General features: G+C 47.4%; 1 protein-coding gene across 1 annotated transcript in view; it reads right to left on the bottom strand.

Moving 5' to 3' along the window:
• zw10 (zw10 kinetochore protein) overlaps nucleotides 1-9,298 on the bottom strand; it is a 46,520-nt gene extending 37,222 nt beyond the window's left edge. Inside the window, exons 1-4 of the mRNA XM_070894488.1 lie at nucleotides 9,158-9,298; nucleotides 6,259-6,393; nucleotides 4,530-4,631; nucleotides 1,252-1,329 (exon numbers count right to left, since the gene is read on the bottom strand). Of these exons, the coding sequence (XP_070750589.1) occupies nucleotides 1,252-1,329; nucleotides 4,530-4,631; nucleotides 6,259-6,393; nucleotides 9,158-9,262 (420 nt within the window). The 5' untranslated portion in view covers nucleotides 9,263-9,298. The remainder of the gene's footprint in view (nucleotides 1-1,251; nucleotides 1,330-4,529; nucleotides 4,632-6,258; nucleotides 6,394-9,157) is intronic.
• Nucleotides 9,299-20,840: the final 11,542 nt, after the last annotated feature.

Raw genomic sequence — 20,840 nt, 5'->3', positions numbered from 1 at the left:
AACATCAACACCTCAAAAAAAAAACACATACATACACACACACAAAAAACTAGAGATCAGAGATGAAGTGCAGGATAAAGTCAAGGAGAGGTGCCAACCCTTACCCACGATCCTATTCGCGGCGCCAGTCCGTGCGTAAGCCACGAGCAGAGCCTGACTGGTGGAAGCGGGAGCCTCCTCACGCCGAGACACACACACAGCCCCTCTCTTCTCCTCCCCCCCCACCCCCAGCCCGAGATGGGGGAATGGGGGGGGGAGGGGGGGGGGGGCGGGATGCCGGCTCAACCCAGCGCTGTAGCTGCAGCCTTCAGAACATGCGCGCCCGCCGCCAATCAGGCAAGGAGGCAGCGAGGAGCGCTGCACCACAGCACCAGCCAGTGTGTAAAACCTCCAGCTGGCCAAGACAAGGCTGTCAAGATTTGTCGGCCAAAATGCACCACACGTATGTTTAACATGTGGAGCCACAATTTTTTTTTTTTTCCAATGGACGCCACCCATGCCATGCCGGACCAGCGATGGTTCCAGACTAGAGAGTCCCAGACTAGAGAGTCCCAGACTGGAGAGTCCCAGACTGGAGAGGTACAACCTGTAACATGTTAATGCCCTGAGCACCAGAGCTTTCAGTTAGACTTCAAAAGCAATGTTGAGTGAGCACTAATGAATAATCAACACGCATGCAGCAGTCATCAACAATTTGTATTTAGATAGTGCCTTTAACGTAGTGAAATGTCCCGTGGCATTTCACAGGAGCGTTAGAAGACAAATAATTTGACACCGAGTCACATAAGTATAAATTTGCAAAGGTGACCAAGAGCTTGGTCAAAGAGGTAGGTTTTAAGGGGCATGTTGAAAGAGGAAAGAGAGGTAGAGAGGCGGAGGGGTTTAGGGAGGGAGTTCCAGAGCTTGCGGCTTAGGCAACTGAAGGCACGGCCACCAATGGTTGAGCGATTATAATCAGTGATGCTCAAGAGGGCAGAATTGGAGGAGCACAGACACTGGTATAATAGCAAATTTCAGGCTTGGACTGTAAGACAATCTAAATTGCAATCTTAAAAACGACTCCAGCAAACTATGGCTGTAACACTGCAGTCGCAGCAATTTATTTTTATGCTCCATTTCAATAAGACTTTAACTCAACCACACAAGGGGCAACTAAAATTCTCATTTACAACATGGCTACCCTGTTAAATGCCAAACAGTTAGCAGTATGTTGGCTCCGAACGCATGAACGTGTGAGATGGACATCCTTACCTTATTGATGTGAGTAGCACATTTGCTGTAGTTTTTTTCTAACAAAGCTTGCTGATGGGTTTCAAGGGCAGTATCAAACTGGAAAGGGCAGCAAGCAAAAACAAAATATTGGTTCCACTTAACATTCCTAGACACCTGGACGTCAAAAGAGTAATAAACTTTGCAATTCATAGAATCATAGAAATTTACAGCACAGAAGGAGGCCATTTTGGCCAGTCGACCAAGAGCTACCCAGCCTAATCCCACTTTACAGCTCTAGGTCCATAGCCCTGTAGGTTACGGCACTCCAAGTGCACATCCAGGGACTTTTTAAAATGTGGTGAGGTTTTCTGCCTCTACCACCCGTTCAGGCAGTGAGTTCCAGACCCCACCCACCCTCTGGGTGAAGGAATTTCCCTTCATATCTCCTCTAAACCCCCAATTACTTTAAATCTATGCCTCCTGGTTGTCGACCGCTCCGCTAAGGGAAACAGGGCCTTCCTATCCACTCTATCGAGTCCCCTCATAATTTTGCACACCACAATCAGGTCTCTCCTCAGCCTCTTCTGTTCCAAAGAAAATGGACCCAGCATCTCCAATCTTTCCTCATAGCCAAAATTCTCCAGTCCAGGCAACATTGTCATAAATCTCCTCTGTACCCTCTCTAGTGCAATCACATCTTTCCTGTAATGTGGTGACCAGAACTACACTCAGTACTCCAGCTGCGGCCTAACCAATGTTTTATACAGTTCAAGCATAACATCCTTGCTCTTGTATTCCATGCCTCGACTAATAAATGCAAGTATTTCATATGTCATCTTAATCACTTTATCTACCTGGCCTGCTACCTTCAGGGATCTGTGGACCTGCACTCCAAGGTCCCTTTGTTCCTCGACATTTTTCAGTGTCGTACCATTTACTGTGTACTCCCTTGCCTTGTTGGACCTCCCAAATGCATTTCCTCACACTTACAGATTGAATAGTAGCGCTGATTATTCAAGCAAAAATGCTTTTTGGAGATGTTCCCCTGTTTTTTCTCTTTTCAGATACAAGTATTTATATAGCGCCTTTAACATAGTTAAACGTCCCAAGGTGCTTCAAGCCTGCTGTGTTTTGATTTATGCCAGACACGAGACTCCCAAAGCAAGCGCGCTACTCGGAACTCCTTCACGGCAAACGAGCCAAAGGTGGGCAGAGGAAACGTTACAAGGACACCCACCCTCAAAGCCTCCCTGATAAAGTGCAACATCCCCACCAACACCTGAGAGTCCCTGGCCAAAGACCGCCCTAAGTGGAGGAAGTGCATCCGGGAGGGCGCTGAGCAGCTCACGTCTCATCGCCGAAAGTGTGCAGAAACCAAGTGCAGCAAACCAGTCCCACCCACCCTTACCCTCAACGACTATCTGTCCCACCTGTGGCAGGGACTGTAATTCCCGTATTGGATTGTTCAGCCACCTAAGGACTCATTTTAAAAAGAGTGGAAGCAAGTCTTTCTCGATTCCGAGGGACTGCCTATGATGATGATGATGATTTAGATTTATTCCAGTTATTCTATGCCCGTTTCCTCATGGAGATACACTAATTGTTCTCCAGTTTTCACTTTTTTTCCAGCTTTTCCATAAAAAAAACCCTGTGTGCATTTGACAACAGCTGATGAGGCATCCAAACGCTCAAAATTTACTTATTTGATCTGCTGTGTATTTGCTGTATTTTCTGCTTTTGTACAAGAAAAATGAATGCCCTTTAAGACAGACAAGTTACTGAACGGAGCAAAATTAGCCTTGGAGTAAAGGTGGCTAAGAGGAGATTTGATAGGTGTTTAAAATCATGAAGGGTTTAGACAGAGTAAATAAGGGGAAACTATTTCCAATAGCTGCAGGGTCAATAACCAGAGGGCACAAATTTGAGATGATTAGCAAAAGTACTGACAGCGACATGAGGAAAAATATTTTTATACAACGAGTAGTTAGGATTTGCCAGATAGGGCGGTGGATACAGATTCAATAGTAGCCTTCAGTAAGAAATTGGATAAATACTTGAAGGAGAAAAAATTAAAAGGGATATGGGGAAAGAACAGGGGGAGTGGGACTAACTGGATTGCTCTTCGAAAGAACCAGCGCAGACTTGCTGGGCGGAGTGGCCTCCTTCTGTGCTGTACGCACCTATGATTCTGTGATTCCAACATCGACAATATTCAATGCTGCTTAATATATGAATGTAGCTTTCAGAGCACAATGCAGAAACAAACATTTTAAAGTTGCTGAGTTGGGCTGAATGCTTTTGATAAAGAAAATGAAAGTCTGACCATGCAAGAAAATCCTTTTTACCATTTCAATTATTTGTTTTGGAGATTATTTGCATTTCAAGTGAGCTTGTACATGCACTGTTGCCACTGAACAGCAACGCTGGACTACACAAAGTGTGATTCGTCCATAATGTTCCAGTCATCGTGTAAAGCAAATGTCAATTATACTGAACCTCCTTTCTCCCCCAATCATTACTGCAAAGGGAGGAGAGAGTTAACAGAAACAATGGCTGTCGAGCAATAGTAATGATATTCGGAGGTAATTGGACAGCTATCTCACTCTTTACCACACCTCCCGTTCCCTCCACCCCAAATAATACTGCCCAAAACTATTTACAAGAAAAGTGATATTGGCCGAGAACTAAATTTAAATAGAAAGTAAGGCAATGTCCATAGAATAAACATAGAAACTTACAGCGTAGAAGGAGGCCATTCCGGCCCATCTTGTCCGCGCCGGCCGCTAAAGAGCCGCACGGCCCTTTGTCAGCAGCTCTAAAGGTTACATACAAACCCATGAACAATAACGGAAAGGCAAAGAGCACCCAGCCCAACACACCACTGCAACACCCCTTATATTAAATCATCTACACTCCACCCCAACTGGAGCCATGTGATCTCCTGGGAAAAGCAAAAACCAGATTAAAAACCCAGGCCAATTTAGGGAGGAAAAAATCTGGGAAAATTCCTCTCCGACCCATTCGGACGATCAAAACTAGTCCAGGAGATCACCCTGGCTGTATTCTATTCCCTGCAGTACTTACCATTATATCTGCGCCGACCAACAAAAGGTCGTCTAGTCTAATCCCAATTACCAGCTCTAGGTCCGTAACCTAAGTGCCCATCCAACCATCTCAAAAGTGGTGAAGGTTTCTGCATCCACCACTCTTCCAGGCAGCGAGTTCCAGATCCCACAACCCTCTATGTAAAGAAGCCCCCCCTTCAAATCCCCTCTAAACCTTCCACCAACCACCTTAAAACTGCCTACTCCACTCACCGCATGCAACTGGGACAACACGCTCAGTAAAACCGTAGTTTTCTCCAGCTGTTGTTTCAGCTCACTGAACTCAGTCACTGCAACACGAAGGTCTTTCTGCACCTGTTAAAACACACAAGACACAATCATAGTGAGAAATTGGTTCTATGGATTCATACACTGGGTGCAAGATACAGGGCACCCGCTTCATACTCTGCAATATTAAACCCAGAGGAAGGAATCTAAACCATTCATCTCTCTAGATTTACAGTAGAAAAAGTAATTCATTCACTCCTGACGCTTTGAGTCTAGGTAGAATATTTGAGGCAAGTAGTTTGCAAGCTAGTTGGAAAAGAGACGTAAAAGGTGACACTTTTCGGTGTGTAGGTTATGTAGAGCAGACACTTTCGTGCAGCAAATCTGAAGCGTCTGGCAAATTTGTAAGCTTTAAACTCATCTACACAATACATGTTGTTGGCATTCGCTTGATAAAAGTTCAATTTTAAAAAAACTCGGGGGGGGGGGGGGCGGGGGGAGTAGCCTTGAAATTTCAGTAGCCAAACCTTCCGCAGACTTATATCACAGTTACAATTTCCCTTTTACCTCCTACCTTCCCACTGTCCAGGGCCCCAAATGTTCCTTCCAGGTGAAGCAGCAATTTACTTGTACAGGTTGAACCTTCCTCATCCTGCATCCTTGGGACCTGGCCTGTGCCGAATAAGGGATTTTTCCAGATGAGGAGAGGTCAGCGGCCCGAGGTCGGGGAGATAATATAGTGTATTCCCTGCTCACGATGTGGTTTCCTCTACATTGGGGAGACCAAACGCAGATTGAGTGACTGCTTTGCGGAGCATCTCCGTTCAGTCCGTTAAGCGTGACCCCGAACTTCCGGTCGCCTGTCGCTTTAATTCTCCGCTCCACTCCCACTCTGATCTCTCCGTCCCCGGCCTCCTACACTGTTCCAATGAAGCTCAACATAAGCTCAAGGAACAGAGCCTCATCTTTTGTTAAGGCACTTTACAGCCTTCTGGACTCAACATCGAGTTCAACAATTTCAGACCATAATCCCTGCCCCTATTTTTTTTTTCAGTTTATTTTTTCTCTCTTTCCCATGGCAGCTGTTGACAGTTCCGTCATTCACACCCTATCTAGGCTCATCTTGTTTCTTAACTTGTCCCATTACCATCTCCTTTTGCCTTGCTTCATCATCCCTTTTGTCTCAATCTCTCCCGCCTTCCACTCTATCACAGACCTTCCCTTTTGTTCTTTCCTCCCCTCCCACCTTTCCCTGCCCCGACACTTGCTTAAAAACCGGTTACAACTAACATTTTCCAGTTCTGACGAAAGGTCATCGACCTGAAAACGTTAACTCTGTTTCTCTCTCCAAAGATGCTGCCTGACCTGCGAAGCGTTTCCGGCATTTTCTGTTAATATTTCAGATTTCCAGCTTCCGCAGTGTTTTGCCTGTGTTTATGCTCGAGTGGAGCATAACTGCCAGACTGGCATAGACTGGTTGGGCTGAATGGCCTATTTCTTTGCTGTATATTTAAAAATAAATATTCCAGCTCTCATTCCAACATTAAAAGTTAACCATGGTGACCTGCAGCAAGGCACAGCAGGCAGTATAACTCTCATTCTGTGAACACTAGTCTGAGACCCAAATATACCTTGGTGCATTGCCTTGGCTTCGTCAACGAGAGCTGGCTACAATCTGCCATTCACTTCTATTGGATACTTTTTCTTCAGTTACCTCATTTTCAATCTGTGACTTAAGGACGTCTATCTCCATCGAGATCCCGTCCACTTGATTGACCAAATCCTCTGCACTTCTTAAACTTGGGGTGAACTCCTCAAACTTCTTGTTGATCATGTCGCAGACTTCACCCTGCAAGAAAAGACCTTTAAGCCGCAAGTTTCACAAATGTCTGATTTCTCTAAGCAGCACAATAGCATTACCATAAGCCTCGAGCAAAAAGGGCTATAACCTTGTTGGCAAAACAAGTGTGACATCACCATCTTTGAATAAAGCAAACTGGTGATTTAACACAAAAGTTATTTTCATTATCTTAAACTCTGTCACTTACAAGAAAGCTAGTGTTCACATATAGTGTAGTCTCCTCTGGAGCCGTGGGTTCGAATCCCACTTCAGATAGACAGATATTTTCACTTCTATGTGCAATTATATCTTTTGCAGTTGTCAGCTGTGGCTCAGTGGGCAGCACCCTCGCCTCAGAAGGTTGTGGGTTCAAGTCCCACTTCAGGGACTTGAGAACAAAAACCTCAGCTGACACTCCAGTGCAGTACTGAGGGACTGCTGAAATGTCGGGGGTTCCGTTTTTCTGGTGAGACATTAAACCGAGGCCCTATTTGCGCTCTCAGGTGAACGTAAAAGATCCCATGGCACTACTTCGAAGAAGAGCAGGGGAGCAAAGGTGTCTTAGCCAATATTTCTCCCTCAATCATGATAACAAAAACAGATTATCAGGTCATTATCAAATTGGCTGTCGCATTTCCCACATTACAACAGTGAGTACACTCCAAAAGCAAATGCAAACTGTCCGCTGTCAAAATAGACACCCAAAGTAAACAAAAATAAAAGGAGTAAAAGTTCACACTGGTGTCACACACACACAGGACAAGGCAGACACACACACACACACAGAACGACAAGGCAGACACACACACACGAACGAACGACAAGGCAGGCACACACACACACGAACGAACGAACGACAAGGCAGACACACACACACACACAGAACGACAAGGCAGACACACACACACACACAGAACGACAAGGCAGACACACACACACACACAGAACGACAAGGCAGACACACACACACACACACAGAACGACAAGGCAGACACACACACACACACACAGAACGACAAGGCAGACACACACACACACACACACAGAACGACAAGGCAGACACACACACACACACACAGAACGACAAGGCAGACACACACACACACACACAGAACGACAAGGCAGACACACACACACACACACAGAACGACAAGGCAGACACACACACACAGAACGACAAGGCAGACACACACACACACACACAGAACGACAAGGCAGACACACACACACACACACACAGAACGACAAGGCAGACACACACACACACACACAGAACGACAAGGCAGACACACACACACACACACAGAACGACAAGGCAGACACACACACACACACAGAACGACAAGGCAGACACACACACACACACACAGAACGACAAGGCAGACACACACACACACACACAGAACGACAAGGCAGACACACACACACACACACAGAACGACAAGGCAGACACACACACACACACACAGAACGACAAGGCAGACACACACACACACACACAGAACGACAAGGCAGACACACACACACACACACAGAACGACAAGGCAGACACACACACACACACACACAGAACGACAAGGCAGACACACACACACACACACAGAACGACAAGGCAGACACACACACACACACAGAACGACAAGGCAGACACACACACACACACACACAGAACGACAAGGCAGACACACACACACACACACACACACAGAACGACAAGGCAAACACACACACACACACACACAGAACGACAAGGCAGACACACACACACAGAACGACAAGGCAGACACACACACACACACACACAGAACGACAAGGGAGACACACACACACACACACACAGAACGACAAGGGAGACACACACACACACACACACAGAACGACAAGGGAGACACACACACACACACACACAGAACGACAAGGGAGACACACACACACACACACAGAACGACAAGGGAGACACACACACACAGACAGAACGACAAGGGAGACACACACACACACACACACAGAACGACAAGGCAGACACACACACACACACAGAACGACAAGGGAGACACACACACACACACAGAACGACAAGGGAGACACACACACACACACACACAGAACGACAAGGCAGACACACACACACACACACAGAGAACGACAAGGGAGACACACACACACACACACAGAGAACGACAAGGGAGACACACACACACACACACACACAGAACGACAAGGCAGACACACACAGAACGACAAGGCAGACACACACAGAACGACAAGGCAGACACACACAGAACGACAAGGCAGACACACACAGAACGACAAGGCAGACACACACACACACACAGAGAACGACAAGGCAGACACACACACACACACAGAGAACGACAAGGCAGACACACACACACACACACAGAACGACAAGGGAGACACACACACACACACACACACACAGAACGACAAGGCAGACACACACAGAACGACAAGGCAGACACACACACACACAGAACGACAAGGCAGACACACACACATATACACAGTCAGGCTTGTGTCTATCTGACTTGTCTGCCTGCCATGTCTGTCTCTGATGATGATGTACGTCTGACTTGTGCCTGCCGTGTGTGTGTGTGTGTGTGTGTGTGTGGTGATGGTTTGGGCAGACACAACGCACAGGGCCCTGACACACACACAGACCCGGCCCTGGGGCGGGCGGGGATGAGCGCCCCCGGAGCCCAGGTGAGTGGGGAGGGGATGGCGGGGTCTATCCTATCCGGGCCTCCTTTACCTTCACCTCCTCCGCGCGGCGGGCCAGCCGCCCCATCTTGGTGCTGATGTCCTCCTTCTCCAGCCGCCCGGACGACGCCAGAACCTCGGCTACAAACGACGACATTTTCTCCCTTCCCGCCCTCCGCGCAGGCGCAGTGGCCGCTCCGCCGCAAGGCCCGACGGGAGCTGTAGTCCTTTAACCTCCGATCCCCGGACTACAACTCCCGTCGGGCCCCGCGCGCTCCCCATTCAAACCCAAGCGCGGCAACTCAGAGCCAACCCTGCTGGGCACACAGGGAATTGCAGCATTCAGTCATTTCACAACTTCCCTTTGTCTTCACTGCCAACTGCAGTAATGCAACCCCACCAACTCATAAATCACCAACATAGAAATATAGAAAATAAGTGCACGAGTAGGCCATTAGGCCCTTTGAGCCTGCACCACCATTCAATAAGATCATGGCTGATCATGCAACTTCAGTACCCCACCCCAGCCTTCTCTCCATACCAACTGATCCCTTTAGCCGTAAGGGCCACATCTAACTCCCTTTTGAATATATCCAACGAGCTGGCATCAACAACTTTCTGCAGTAGAGAATTCTACAGATTCACAATTCTCTGAGTGAAGAAGTTTCTCCTCATCTCAGTCCTAAATGGCTTACCCCTTATCCTTAGACTGTGACCCCTAGTTCTGGATTTCCCCAACATCGGGAACATCCTTCCTGCATCTAACCTGTCCAATCCCGTCAGAATATTATATGTTTCTATGACATCCCCTCTGATTCTTCTAAATTCCAGCGAATATAAGCCTAGTCGAGTCAGTCTTTCTTCATATGTCAGTCCTGTCATCCCGGGAATCAGTCTGGTGAACCTTCGCTGCACTCCCTCAATAGCAAGAATGTCCTTCCTCAGATTAGGAGACCAAAACTGTACACAATATTCAAGGTGTGGTCTCACCAAGGCCCTGTACAACTGTAGTAAGACCTCCCTGCTCCTATACTCAAATCCTCTTGCTATGAAGGCCAACATGCCATTTGCCTTCTTCACCGCCTGCTGTACCTGCATGCCAACTTTCAATGACAAACTCTCATAAAACATGTACAGAAAATAATCGAAAAGGCTAATGGGATCCTGGCCTTTATATCTAGAGGACTAGAAAACAAGGGGTTAGAAGTCATGCTGCAGCTATTCAACTATTTTTATAAGAACTTTTAAATCAAGTACGGGGTACCCCTTTTTTTAAGGGCACTAGAAGCCACAAATCCAAATTAACATGGGGACTTTAACAAATTTAATTAAAATTCTGTTCCCTGGGGTGATGATGCACTCCAGTCCCTCTGGTGTCCACCTCACGGAAGGCCGCGAGCGTACCAGTGGACATCCCGTGCTCCATCTCCAGGGACACTTTGGCACGAACGTAACCGAGGAAGAGAGGCAGGCAGTCGGGCTGAATGACCCCCTCGACCACCCACTGCCTGGACTGATTAATGGCCATCTTGGCCAGAGCTACAGCTGTACAAAACCCTGGTTAGACCACACCTGGAGTACCGTGAACAGTTCGAGGCACCGCACCTTCGGAAGGACATATTGGCCTTGGAGGGAGTGCAGTGTAGGTTTACCAGAATGATACGTGGACTCCAAGAGTTAAATTACGAGGAGTAATCACACAAATTAGGGTTGTATTTCCTAGACTTTAAAAGGTTAAGGGATGATCTGATCGAAGTTTTTAAGATATTCAGGAGAACAGATCAGGTAGATAGAGAGAAACTATTTTGGCTGGTTAGGGAGTCTAGGACCAGAGGGTATAGTCTAGGAGTGAAATTAGGAAACACACAAAAGTGTTGGCACTCTTGCATCTGAGTCAGAAGTTTTGTGGATTCAAATCTCATTCTGGAGTCTTGAGCACAAAAATCTCGGCTGATACTGAGGGAGTACTGCACTGAAGTGCCGTATTTCAGATGAGACATTAAACCGCGGCCCCATCTGCTCTCTCAGGTGGACATAAAAGATCCCATGGCACTATTTTGAAGACGAGCAGGGGAGTTATCCCCAGCGTCCTGGCCAATCCCTCAATCAACATCACTGAAACAGATTACCTGGTCATTATCATGTTGCTACTTGTGGGAGCTTGCTGTGCACAAGTTTCCCACATTAAAACAGTGACTAGATGTACTTCATTGGCTGTAAAGCGCTTTGGGATGTCCTGAGATCGTGAAAGGCGCGATATAAATGTAAGTCTTCATTTTTATAATTTTGGTTTTATTAGTTGTGCCCAAAGTTCCCGCTAAGGTGCGCATGCAGACGCGCAGCAACCTGAAAGGACCCGTGCAGGCCACTCACAGGCCTTTACATTGTAAATACTACGCATGCGCAGAAATTTAAAGGGACCACACATTTAAAGAAACAGGCCGCTCAGAACAGGGAACTTTGGTTGTGCCCCTCTTCAAATAAAGGGCCGCTTTTGATAGATTTTTTGAGAGTGGATGATACTGGGGCAATGCAGTGTATCCTTACGGGTTAACAGAATAGGCATACCGACACCAGTTCTGACAAAAGGTCACCGACCTGAAACGTTATCTCTGTTTCTCTCGCCACAGATGCTGCCTGGCTTGATGAGTATCTCTCTGCTCCTCCAATTCTGGCCCGGATTTTAGTCACTCCATCATTGGTGGTCATGCCGTCAGCTGTTTACGCCCTAAGCTCTGGAATTCCTTGCCTAAACCTCTCCACCTCTCTCTCGCTCCTCCTTTAAGACAGTCCCTAAAACCTTTTGGTCACCTGTCCTAATATCACTTTATGTGATTCAGTATCAAATATTGTTTGACAATGCTCTTCTGAAGTGCCTTGGGAAATTTGTCTACATTAAAGATGCTATATAAATGCAAGTTTTTTCTTTATTCATTCATAGGATGTGGGTGCCGCAGGCAAGGCCGGCATTTATTGCCCATCCCTAATTGCCTTTGAGAAGGTGGTGGTGAGCCGCCTTCTTGAACCGCTGCAGTCCGTGTGGTGAATGTACTCCCACAGTGCTGTGAGGGAGGGACGGCCGTTATATTTCCAAGTGAGGATGGTGTGTGACTTGGAGGGGAACTTGGAGGTGATGGTGTTCCCATGCGCTAGGTGGAAGAAGTCATAGATTTGGGAGGTGCTGTCGAAGAAGCCTTGGCGAGTTGCTGCTGTGCATCTTGTAGAAGGTACACTTTGAGGATGTATCGAGCAAGAAGGATAAAGGGGAACCAATTGATGTCGTATATTTGGATTTCTAGAAGGCATTCGATAGGGTGCCACACAAAAGGTTACTGCACAAGATAAGGGCTCACAGGATTGGGGTAATATATTAGTGTGGATAGAAGATTGGCTAACTAACAGAAAACAGATTCGGGATAAATGGGTGATTTTCAGATTGGCAAACAGTAACTTGTGGGATGCAACAGGGATCGGTGCTGGGGCCTCAAATATTTACAATTTATATTCATGACTTGAATGAAGGGACCGAGTGTAACGTAATCAAATTTGCTGATGATACAAAGATAGGTAGGAAAGCAAGTTGTGAGGAGGACACAAAGAATCTACAAAGAGATAGAGATAGGCTCAATGAGTGAACAAAAATTTGGCAGATAGACTATGGGAAAATGTGAGGTTATCCACTTTGGTTGGAAAAATAAAAAAGCAAATTATTACAAAATGCTGCGGTACAGCGGAATCTGGGGGTTCTTGTACACAAAATGCTAAACATTAGTATACAGGTACAGCAAGTAGTCAGGAAGGCAAATGAAATGTTGGCCTTTATTGCAAGGGGGATGGAATATAAAATTAGGGAAGTCCTGCTACAACCGTACAGGGTATTGGTGAGGCCACACCTGGAGTACTGGCGTACAGTTTCGGTCTCCTTATTTAAGGAAGGATATACTTGCATTGGCGGCAGTTCAGAGAAGGTTCATGAAGTTGATTCCTGAGAATGAAGGGGTTGTCGTATGAAGAAAGGTTGAGCAGGTTGGGCCTATACTCACTGGAGTTCAGAAGAATGAGAGGTGATCTTATTGAAACATATAAGATTGGCAGAGCACATGCAGGGAGGAGGATGTTTCCCCTCATGTGGGAATCTAGAACTAGGGGCATAGTTTCAGAATAAGGGGCCCCCCATTTAAAACAGAAATGTGGAGGAATTTCTTCTCTCAGAGGGTCGTGAATCTTTGGAACTCCCTACCCCAGAGAGCTGTGGAGGCTGCGTCTTTGAATATATTTAAGGTGGAGATAGGCAGCTTTTTGAAAGATAAGGGAGTCAAGGGTTATGGGGAACGGGCGGGAAAGTGGAGTTGAGGCCAGGATCAGATCAGGCATGATCTTATCGAATGGCTGAGCAGGGTCGAGGGGCCAAAAGGCCAACTCCTGCTCCTATTTCTTTCTTAGGTTTTTATGTTCACACTGCAGCCATGGTGGGCCGATGGTGGAGGGAGTGAATGTTTAAAGTGGTGGATGTGGAGCCAATCACGCGGGCTGCTTTGTCCTGGATGGCGATGAGTTTCTTGAGCAATGTTGGAGTTGTACTCATCCAGGCAAGTGGAGAGTATTCCATCACACTCCTGACTTGTGCCTTGTTGTTGCATCTTCATTTGCTGTAGAAACATAGAAACATAGAAAATAGGTGCAGGAGTAGGCCATTCGGCCCTTCGAGTCTGCACCACCATTCAATATGATCATGACTGATCATGCAACTTTAGTACTCCATTTGTTGTGTTCCTAACACAGATGCACACAGGGAGGTTAAAGTAACAGTGACCTCAATCTTTATTAAGACACTCCAGAGTGAGTAACAAGCCTTAAGGGCCGGATTATATACAGTGCTCCCAAGGGATGCTGGGATCCTTTGGGACTTCAGGGGATGAGCTCCCTGGTGGTGGAACATGGGAGTGCATGCTTTACAGAAAAACAACATCACTCCCCTGCAAAGTCAGAGTGAAAACTATTTACAAGGTGAGGCGGTCGGGAACCTTTCTTTCCCTGGTGGACCGTGCGGTACCAATGTTTGTTCTGGTGTGTTGGCTGTGCCCGCGCCGGGCTGGTGTGTTGTTGGCCCTACAGGGCTGCTGGGTGAACCTGGCCTTGTTGGGCTGTTGGGCGTGATGGGTTTGATTTCCTGGTCCGGCGTGGTGACGTTGATCCTTTGGGTGTGTGTTATGGGCTCGATAAAGGTGGTGTCTGTTGTGGGTTGTTCAGGGCAGTCTGTGAACCGCAGCCTCGTTTGGTCCAGGTGCTTTCTGCAAATTTTTCCATTGTCTAGTTTGACTACAAACACCCTATTCCCTTCTTCAGCTATCACCGTGCCCGTAATCCACTTGGGACCATGTCCATAGTTTAGCACATACACAGGTTCATTCAGATCAATTTCCCGCGACCATCGCTTACATTTTGTTGCTGCCGCCTGCTCTCTACCTGATCATGCAGTTTGGGGTGAACCAGCGAGAGTCTGGTTTTAAGTGTCCTTTTCATGAGTAGCTCAGCTGGGGGCACCCCTGTGAGCGAGTGGGGTCTCATGCGGTAGCTGAGCAGTACTCGGGACAGGCGGGTTTGGAGTGAGCCTTCCATGACTTGTTTGAGGCTCTGTTTGATAGTTTGTACTGCCCGCTCTGCCTGCCCATTGGAGGCTGGTTTAAACGGGGCCGAGGTGACATGTTTGATCCCATTGCGGGTCATGAATTCTCTAAATTCAGCACTGGTGAAACATGGCCCGTTGTCACTGACCAGTATGTCAGGCAGGCCGTGGGTGGCAAACATGGCCCTCAGGCTTTCAATGGTGGTGGTGGCGGTGCTTCCCGACATTATTTCACATTCAATCCATTTTGAAAAAACATCCACCACCACCAGGAACATTTTACCGAGAAACGGGCCCACATAGCCGACATGGATCATCGACCATGATCTGGAGGGCCAGGACCACAAACTTAGTGGTGCCTCTCTGGGCGCGTTGCTCAACTGAGCACACATGCTGCATTGCCATACACAGGACACTAAGTCAGAGTCGATACCGGGCCACCACACGTGGGATCTGGCTATCACTTTCATCATTACTATACCCGGGTGTGTGCTGTGGAGATCCGAGATGAACGTCTCCCTGCGCTTTTTGGGAAGCACTACGCGGTTACCCCACAACAGGCAGTCTGCCTGAATGGACAGCTCATCCTTTCACCGCTGGAACGGCTTGATTAGCTCTTGCATTTCAACGGGGATGCTGGCCCAGCTCCCATTCAGTACACAGTTTTTTACTAGGGACAGCAGAGGATCTTGGCTGGTCCAAGTCCTAATCTGGCGGGCCGTGTCAAGTGATTTATCATTTTCAAATGCTTCCATAATCATCAACAAATCTGCGGGCTGCGCCACCATTAACAAGTTTGCAGACTCCGTCATTTCCACCCCCATAGTGGGCAATGGTAGCTGACTGAGAGCATCCGCACAGTTCTCAGTGCCTGGCCTGTGGCGGATGGTATAGTCATACACTGATAGCGCGAGTGCCCACCTTTGTATGCAGGCTGAGGCATTAGTATTTATCCCCTTATTTTCAGCGAACAGGGATATGAGGGGCTTGTGATCAGTTTCCAGCTCAAATTTGAGGCCAAATAGGTACTGATGTATTTTCTTTACCCCGAACACACACGCTAATGCCTCTTTCTCAATCATGCTGTAGGCCCTCTTGGCCTTAGACAAGCTCCTGGAAGCTTAGGCGACAGGTTGCAACTTCCCCGCAACGTAATACACACCCGACTCCGTACGACGATGCATCACATGCTAGCACGAGTCTTTTACACGGGTTATACAAGCAGCTTGTTGGAGCATAAAATGTTTCTGGCTTTCTCAGAAGCAATCACTTGTTTTTTTTCCCCATAACCAGTTCTCACCTTTACGCAATAACACATGTAGGGGCTCTAGGAGGGTGCTTAACCTCGGTAGGAAATTAACAAAATAGTTGAGGAGTCTCAGGAACGACCGCAGCTCCGTGACATTCTGTGGCCTGGGCGCATTCCTGATAGCCTCTGTCTTGGTGTCTATGGGCCGAATGCCAACCGCCGCGATCTTTCTCCCCAAAAACTCCACTTCTGTTGCCATGAAGACGCATTTCGACCTCTTCAGCCGCAGCCCTACACGATCCAGTCGCTGGAGGTCCTCCTCCAGGTTTTGTAGGTGCTCGGCGGTGTCCCGACCCGTGACCAATATGTTGTCCTGAAAAACCACCGTGCGTGATATCGACTTTAGTAGGCTCTCCATGTTTCTCTGGAAGATCGCTGCAGCCGACCGAATTCCAAACGGGCATCTGTTGTATATGAACAGTCCCTTGTGCGTGTTGATGCAGGTGAAGCCCTTCGAAGACTCCTCCAGCTCCTGCGTCATGTAGGCCGAAGTCAGGTCAAGCTTCGTGAACGTCTTGCCTCCTGCCAGCGTCGCAAATAGGTTGTCTGCCTTAGGTAGCGGGTATTGGTCCTGTAGCGAGAAACGATTAATAGTTACTTTATAATCGCCTCAAATCCTGACCGTGCCATCACTTTTGAGTACTGGAACAATCGGGCTGGCCCACTCGCTGAATTTCACTGGGGAGATGATGCCCTCGCGTTGCAGCCTGTCCAGCTTGATTTCCACTCTCTCCCTCATCATGAGGTACCGCTCGCGCCTTGTGGTGAATGGGTCGTGCCTCTGGGACCAAGTGGATCCGCAGCTTTGCCCCGGAAAAGTTTCCAATGCCTGGTTCAAAAAGGGAAGGAAATTTGTTAAGAACCTGGGTAGATGAGGCCTCATCGACATGTGATAGCGCTCGGATGTCATCCCAGTTCCAGCAGATTTTGCCCAGCCAGCTCCTTCCAAGCAGTGTGTGACCATCGCCTGGGACAATCCAGAGTGGCAGTTCATGCACCGTACCCTCGTAGGTGACCTTGACCATGGCGCTGCCTAGGACAGTGATAAGCTCTTTGGTGTACGTTCTCAGTTTCGTGTGGATGGGGCTCAGGGCTGATCTAAGTGCCTTGTTGCACCACAATCTCTCAAACATCTTTTTACTCATGATGGATTGGCTAGCGCCAGTGTCCAGTTCCATGGTTACGGGTAAGCCATTCAATTTTACGTTTAGCATTATAGGTGGACATTTCATCGAAAATGTGTGCACCCCATGTACTTCAGCATCTGCCTCCTCTCTCTGAGGCTCGAAATTGCATTGGTCCACCATGGACCGATCTTCCTCTGTCATGTGGTGGTTAGCAGGTTTTGCAGAGCTTGCAGCTCGTCTGCAAGCTCGTTGGAGGTGACCAATTGTTCCACAGCTCTTGCAAACATACCCTTTGAAGCGGCATGAATGTAGCTTTTGTAGGCCTTCCCAAGCTGCTGCTCCGACTCCTCGATCTCCCTCAAGCTTTTTAATACCGTGCCTGCACAGTAGCTCAGACCAACAAATCATAATGATTTAAAACTGTTTCTAATATATTTTGCATTGCATCTGAATTATACAAACAGAATATTTAATGGCAAGCCATTGGCTTATTAGTGGGGTAAAAGCAATACTGAACAAGGAAGGAGGGAGGGAAGGAAGGAAGGAAGGAAGGAAGGAGGAAGGAAGGAAGGAAGGAAAGAAGGAAGGAAAATATTGGAATCAATTATTAAGGATGAAATAGCAGCACATTTGGAAAGCAGTGACAGGATTGGTCCAAGTCAGCATGGATTTCTGAAAGGGAAATCATGCTTGACAAATCTTCTGGAATTTTTTGAGGATGTAACTAGTAGAGTGGACAAGGGAGAATGAGTGGATGTGGTGTATTTGGACTTTCAAAAGATTTTTGACAAGGTCCCACACAAGAGATTGGTGTGCAAAATTAAAGCACATGTTATTGGGGGTAATGTACTGACGTGGATAGAGAACTGGTTGGCAGACAGGAAGCAGAGAGTCGGGATAAACGGGTCCTTTTCAGAATGGCAGGCAGTGAATGGTGGGGTGCCACAGGGCTCAGTGCTGGGACCCCAGCTATTTACAATATACATCAATGATTTCGATGAAGTTTGCAGATTGCACTAAGCTGGGTGGCGGTGTGAGCTGTGAGGAGGACGCTAAGAGGCTGCAGGGTGACTTGGACAGGTTAGGTGAGTGGGCAAATGCATAGCAGATGCAGTATAATGTGGATAAATGTGAGGTTATCCACTTCGGTGGCAAAAACACAAAGGCAAAATATTATCTGAATGGTGGCAGATTAGGAAAAGGGGAGATGCAACGAGATCTGGGTGTCATGGTACATCAGTCATTGAAAGTTGGCATGCAGGTACAGCAGGCAGTGAAGAAGGCAATTGGCATGTTGGCCTTCATAGCTAGGGGATTTGAGTATAGGAGCAGGGAGGTCTTAATACAGTTGTACAGGGCCTTGGTGAGGCCTCACCTGGAATATTGTGTTCAGTTTTGGCCTCCTAATCTGAGGAAGGATGTTCTTGCTATTGAGGGAGTGCAGCAAAGGTTCACCAGACTGATTCCCGGGATGGCAGGACTGATATATGAGGAGAGACTAGATCGTCTGGGCCTGCATTCAATGGAGTTTAGAAGGATGAGAGGGGATCTCATAGAAACGTATAAAATTCTGACAGGACTGGACAGGTTAGATGCAGGAAGAATGTTCTCGATGTTGGGGAAGTCCAGAACCAGGGGACACAGTCTAAGGATAAGGGGTAAGCCATTTAGGACCGAGATGAGGAGAAACTGCTTCACTCAGAGAGTTGTTAACCTGTGGAATTCTCTACTGCAGAGAGTTGTTGATGCCAGTTCATTGGATGTATTCAAGAGGGAGTTAGATATGGCCCTTATGGCTAAAGGGATCAAGGGATATGAAGAGAAAGCGGGAAAGGGGTACTGAGGTGAATGATCAGCCATGATCTTATTGAATGGTGGTGCAGGCTCGAAAGGCTGAATGGCCTACTCCTGCACCTATTTTCTATGTTTCTGTGTTTCTATGTTTCACTTAAGCTAATGCTCACCTCCCTTCAAGTGATTCTGTCCTTCATTTGGCAGGCATAAAGATGCCGATTAGAAGCCCTTTGTACCTTTTCCTCTCGAGTTAAACTCTTCATAATTCTATGATAATGATTCTTTTTGCACTGCTGACCCAGAAAAGTCCCTTGCTCGGTCAGTTTGTGTTGCAGTGAATCAATGAAGAATGAGCACATTTAATCAATGAAGACTTTTAAAAGCTCCAACTGTACTTGCTTGCTCTGGACCTGTGCGATGTGTATTTAGGATTATGTTCTTTGTGGATTAGTTGAATCAAGAAGGACCATGGCCTGTTTTAGTCACATTTCTCAGATTAGTGCTATAATGGGATTACATATTTTAATTTGCAGTGCACTTTTATCAATGTTCCTTAATATTTTAATCCTTTTTTTTTTAACGTGTTTCAAGAGATACTCTGGAGTATTTCTCCTCTTAACAGCTTCGAGCAATCGTAGCCCAAGTATGATGCGAGTCATCTGTGTGTGCGCTCTGCATACCACTGCAAGGTACAGCGCGAGCTGGTGCAAAAGGGCGATGGCAGCGAAGAGGACAAATGGATTGGGCATCATCAAGGTCCAGGTCGGTGATTGGAGCGTGGGCAGGTACAGCAGGAGCGGCGAGGTCGGGGCGAAGGAGCGGCGAGAGATTGTAGAGGGATGTGATCGGGGCCCAGGAGAGGCGTGAGTTTGGGGCTCAGAAGAGGCAAGGGCCCAGGGGCAGCACGGGCCCAGCCCACACTGCAACATGTGCAACTAGGTCCGTGCAGCGGAGCTGGTCTCCAGTCGTCTTGGTTAATCCTTGCTACTGGACCAAGACCTAGCTCTGTCAAGCCCGTGTGCTGGCTGGTGTTGCAACGGTCACCACACGTTAATAAAATCCACCCTTCAGGATGTAGTTCGGGATCTGGAATATTAGGTTCTTCATTGAAAACACCTGTGAACTCATCCCTTCTTGGCGTGGAAGCAAGTCATCCTCGTTTTGAGGGACTGCCTATGATGATGCATAGAAACATAGAAACATAGAAAATAGGTGCAGGAGTAGGCTATTCGGCCCTTTGAGCTTGCACCGCCATTCAATGAGTTCATGGCTGAACATGCAACTTCAGTACCCCATTCCTGCTTTCTTGCCATATCCTTTGATCCCCCTAGTAGTAAGGACTACATCTAACTCCTTTTTGAGTATATTTAGTGAATTGGCCTCAACAACTTTCTGTGGTAGAGAATTCCAAAGGTTCACCACTCTCTGGGTGAAGAAGTTTCTCCTCATCTCGGTCCTAAATGGCTTACCCCTTATCCTTAGACTGTGACCCCGGGTTCTGGACTTCCCCAACATTGGGAACATTCTTCCTGCATCTAACCTGTCTAAACCCGTCAGAACTTTAAACGTTTCTATGAGATCCCCTCTCATTCTTCTGAACTCCAGTGAATACAAGTCCAGTTGATCCAGTCTTTCTTGATATGTCAGTCCCGCCATCCGGGAATCAGTCTGGTGAACCTTCGCTGCTCTCCCTCAATAGCAAGAATGTCCTTCCTCAAGTTAGGAGACCAAAACTGTACACAATACTCCAGGTGTGGCCTCACCAAGGCCCTGTAGAACTGTAGTAACACCTCCCTGCCCCTGTACTCAAATCCCCTCGCTATGAAGGCCAACATGCCATTTGCTTTCTTAACCGCCTGCTGTACCTGCATGCCAACCT

The sequence above is a fragment of the Pristiophorus japonicus genome, chromosome 11 (assembly GCF_044704955.1).
Source record: "Pristiophorus japonicus isolate sPriJap1 chromosome 11, sPriJap1.hap1, whole genome shotgun sequence".
Classification (NCBI taxonomy): Eukaryota; Metazoa; Chordata; class Chondrichthyes; family Pristiophoridae; genus Pristiophorus; species Pristiophorus japonicus.
Note: the sequence above shows the minus strand (reverse complement) of the source record. Positions and strands in the feature narration are given on the sequence as shown.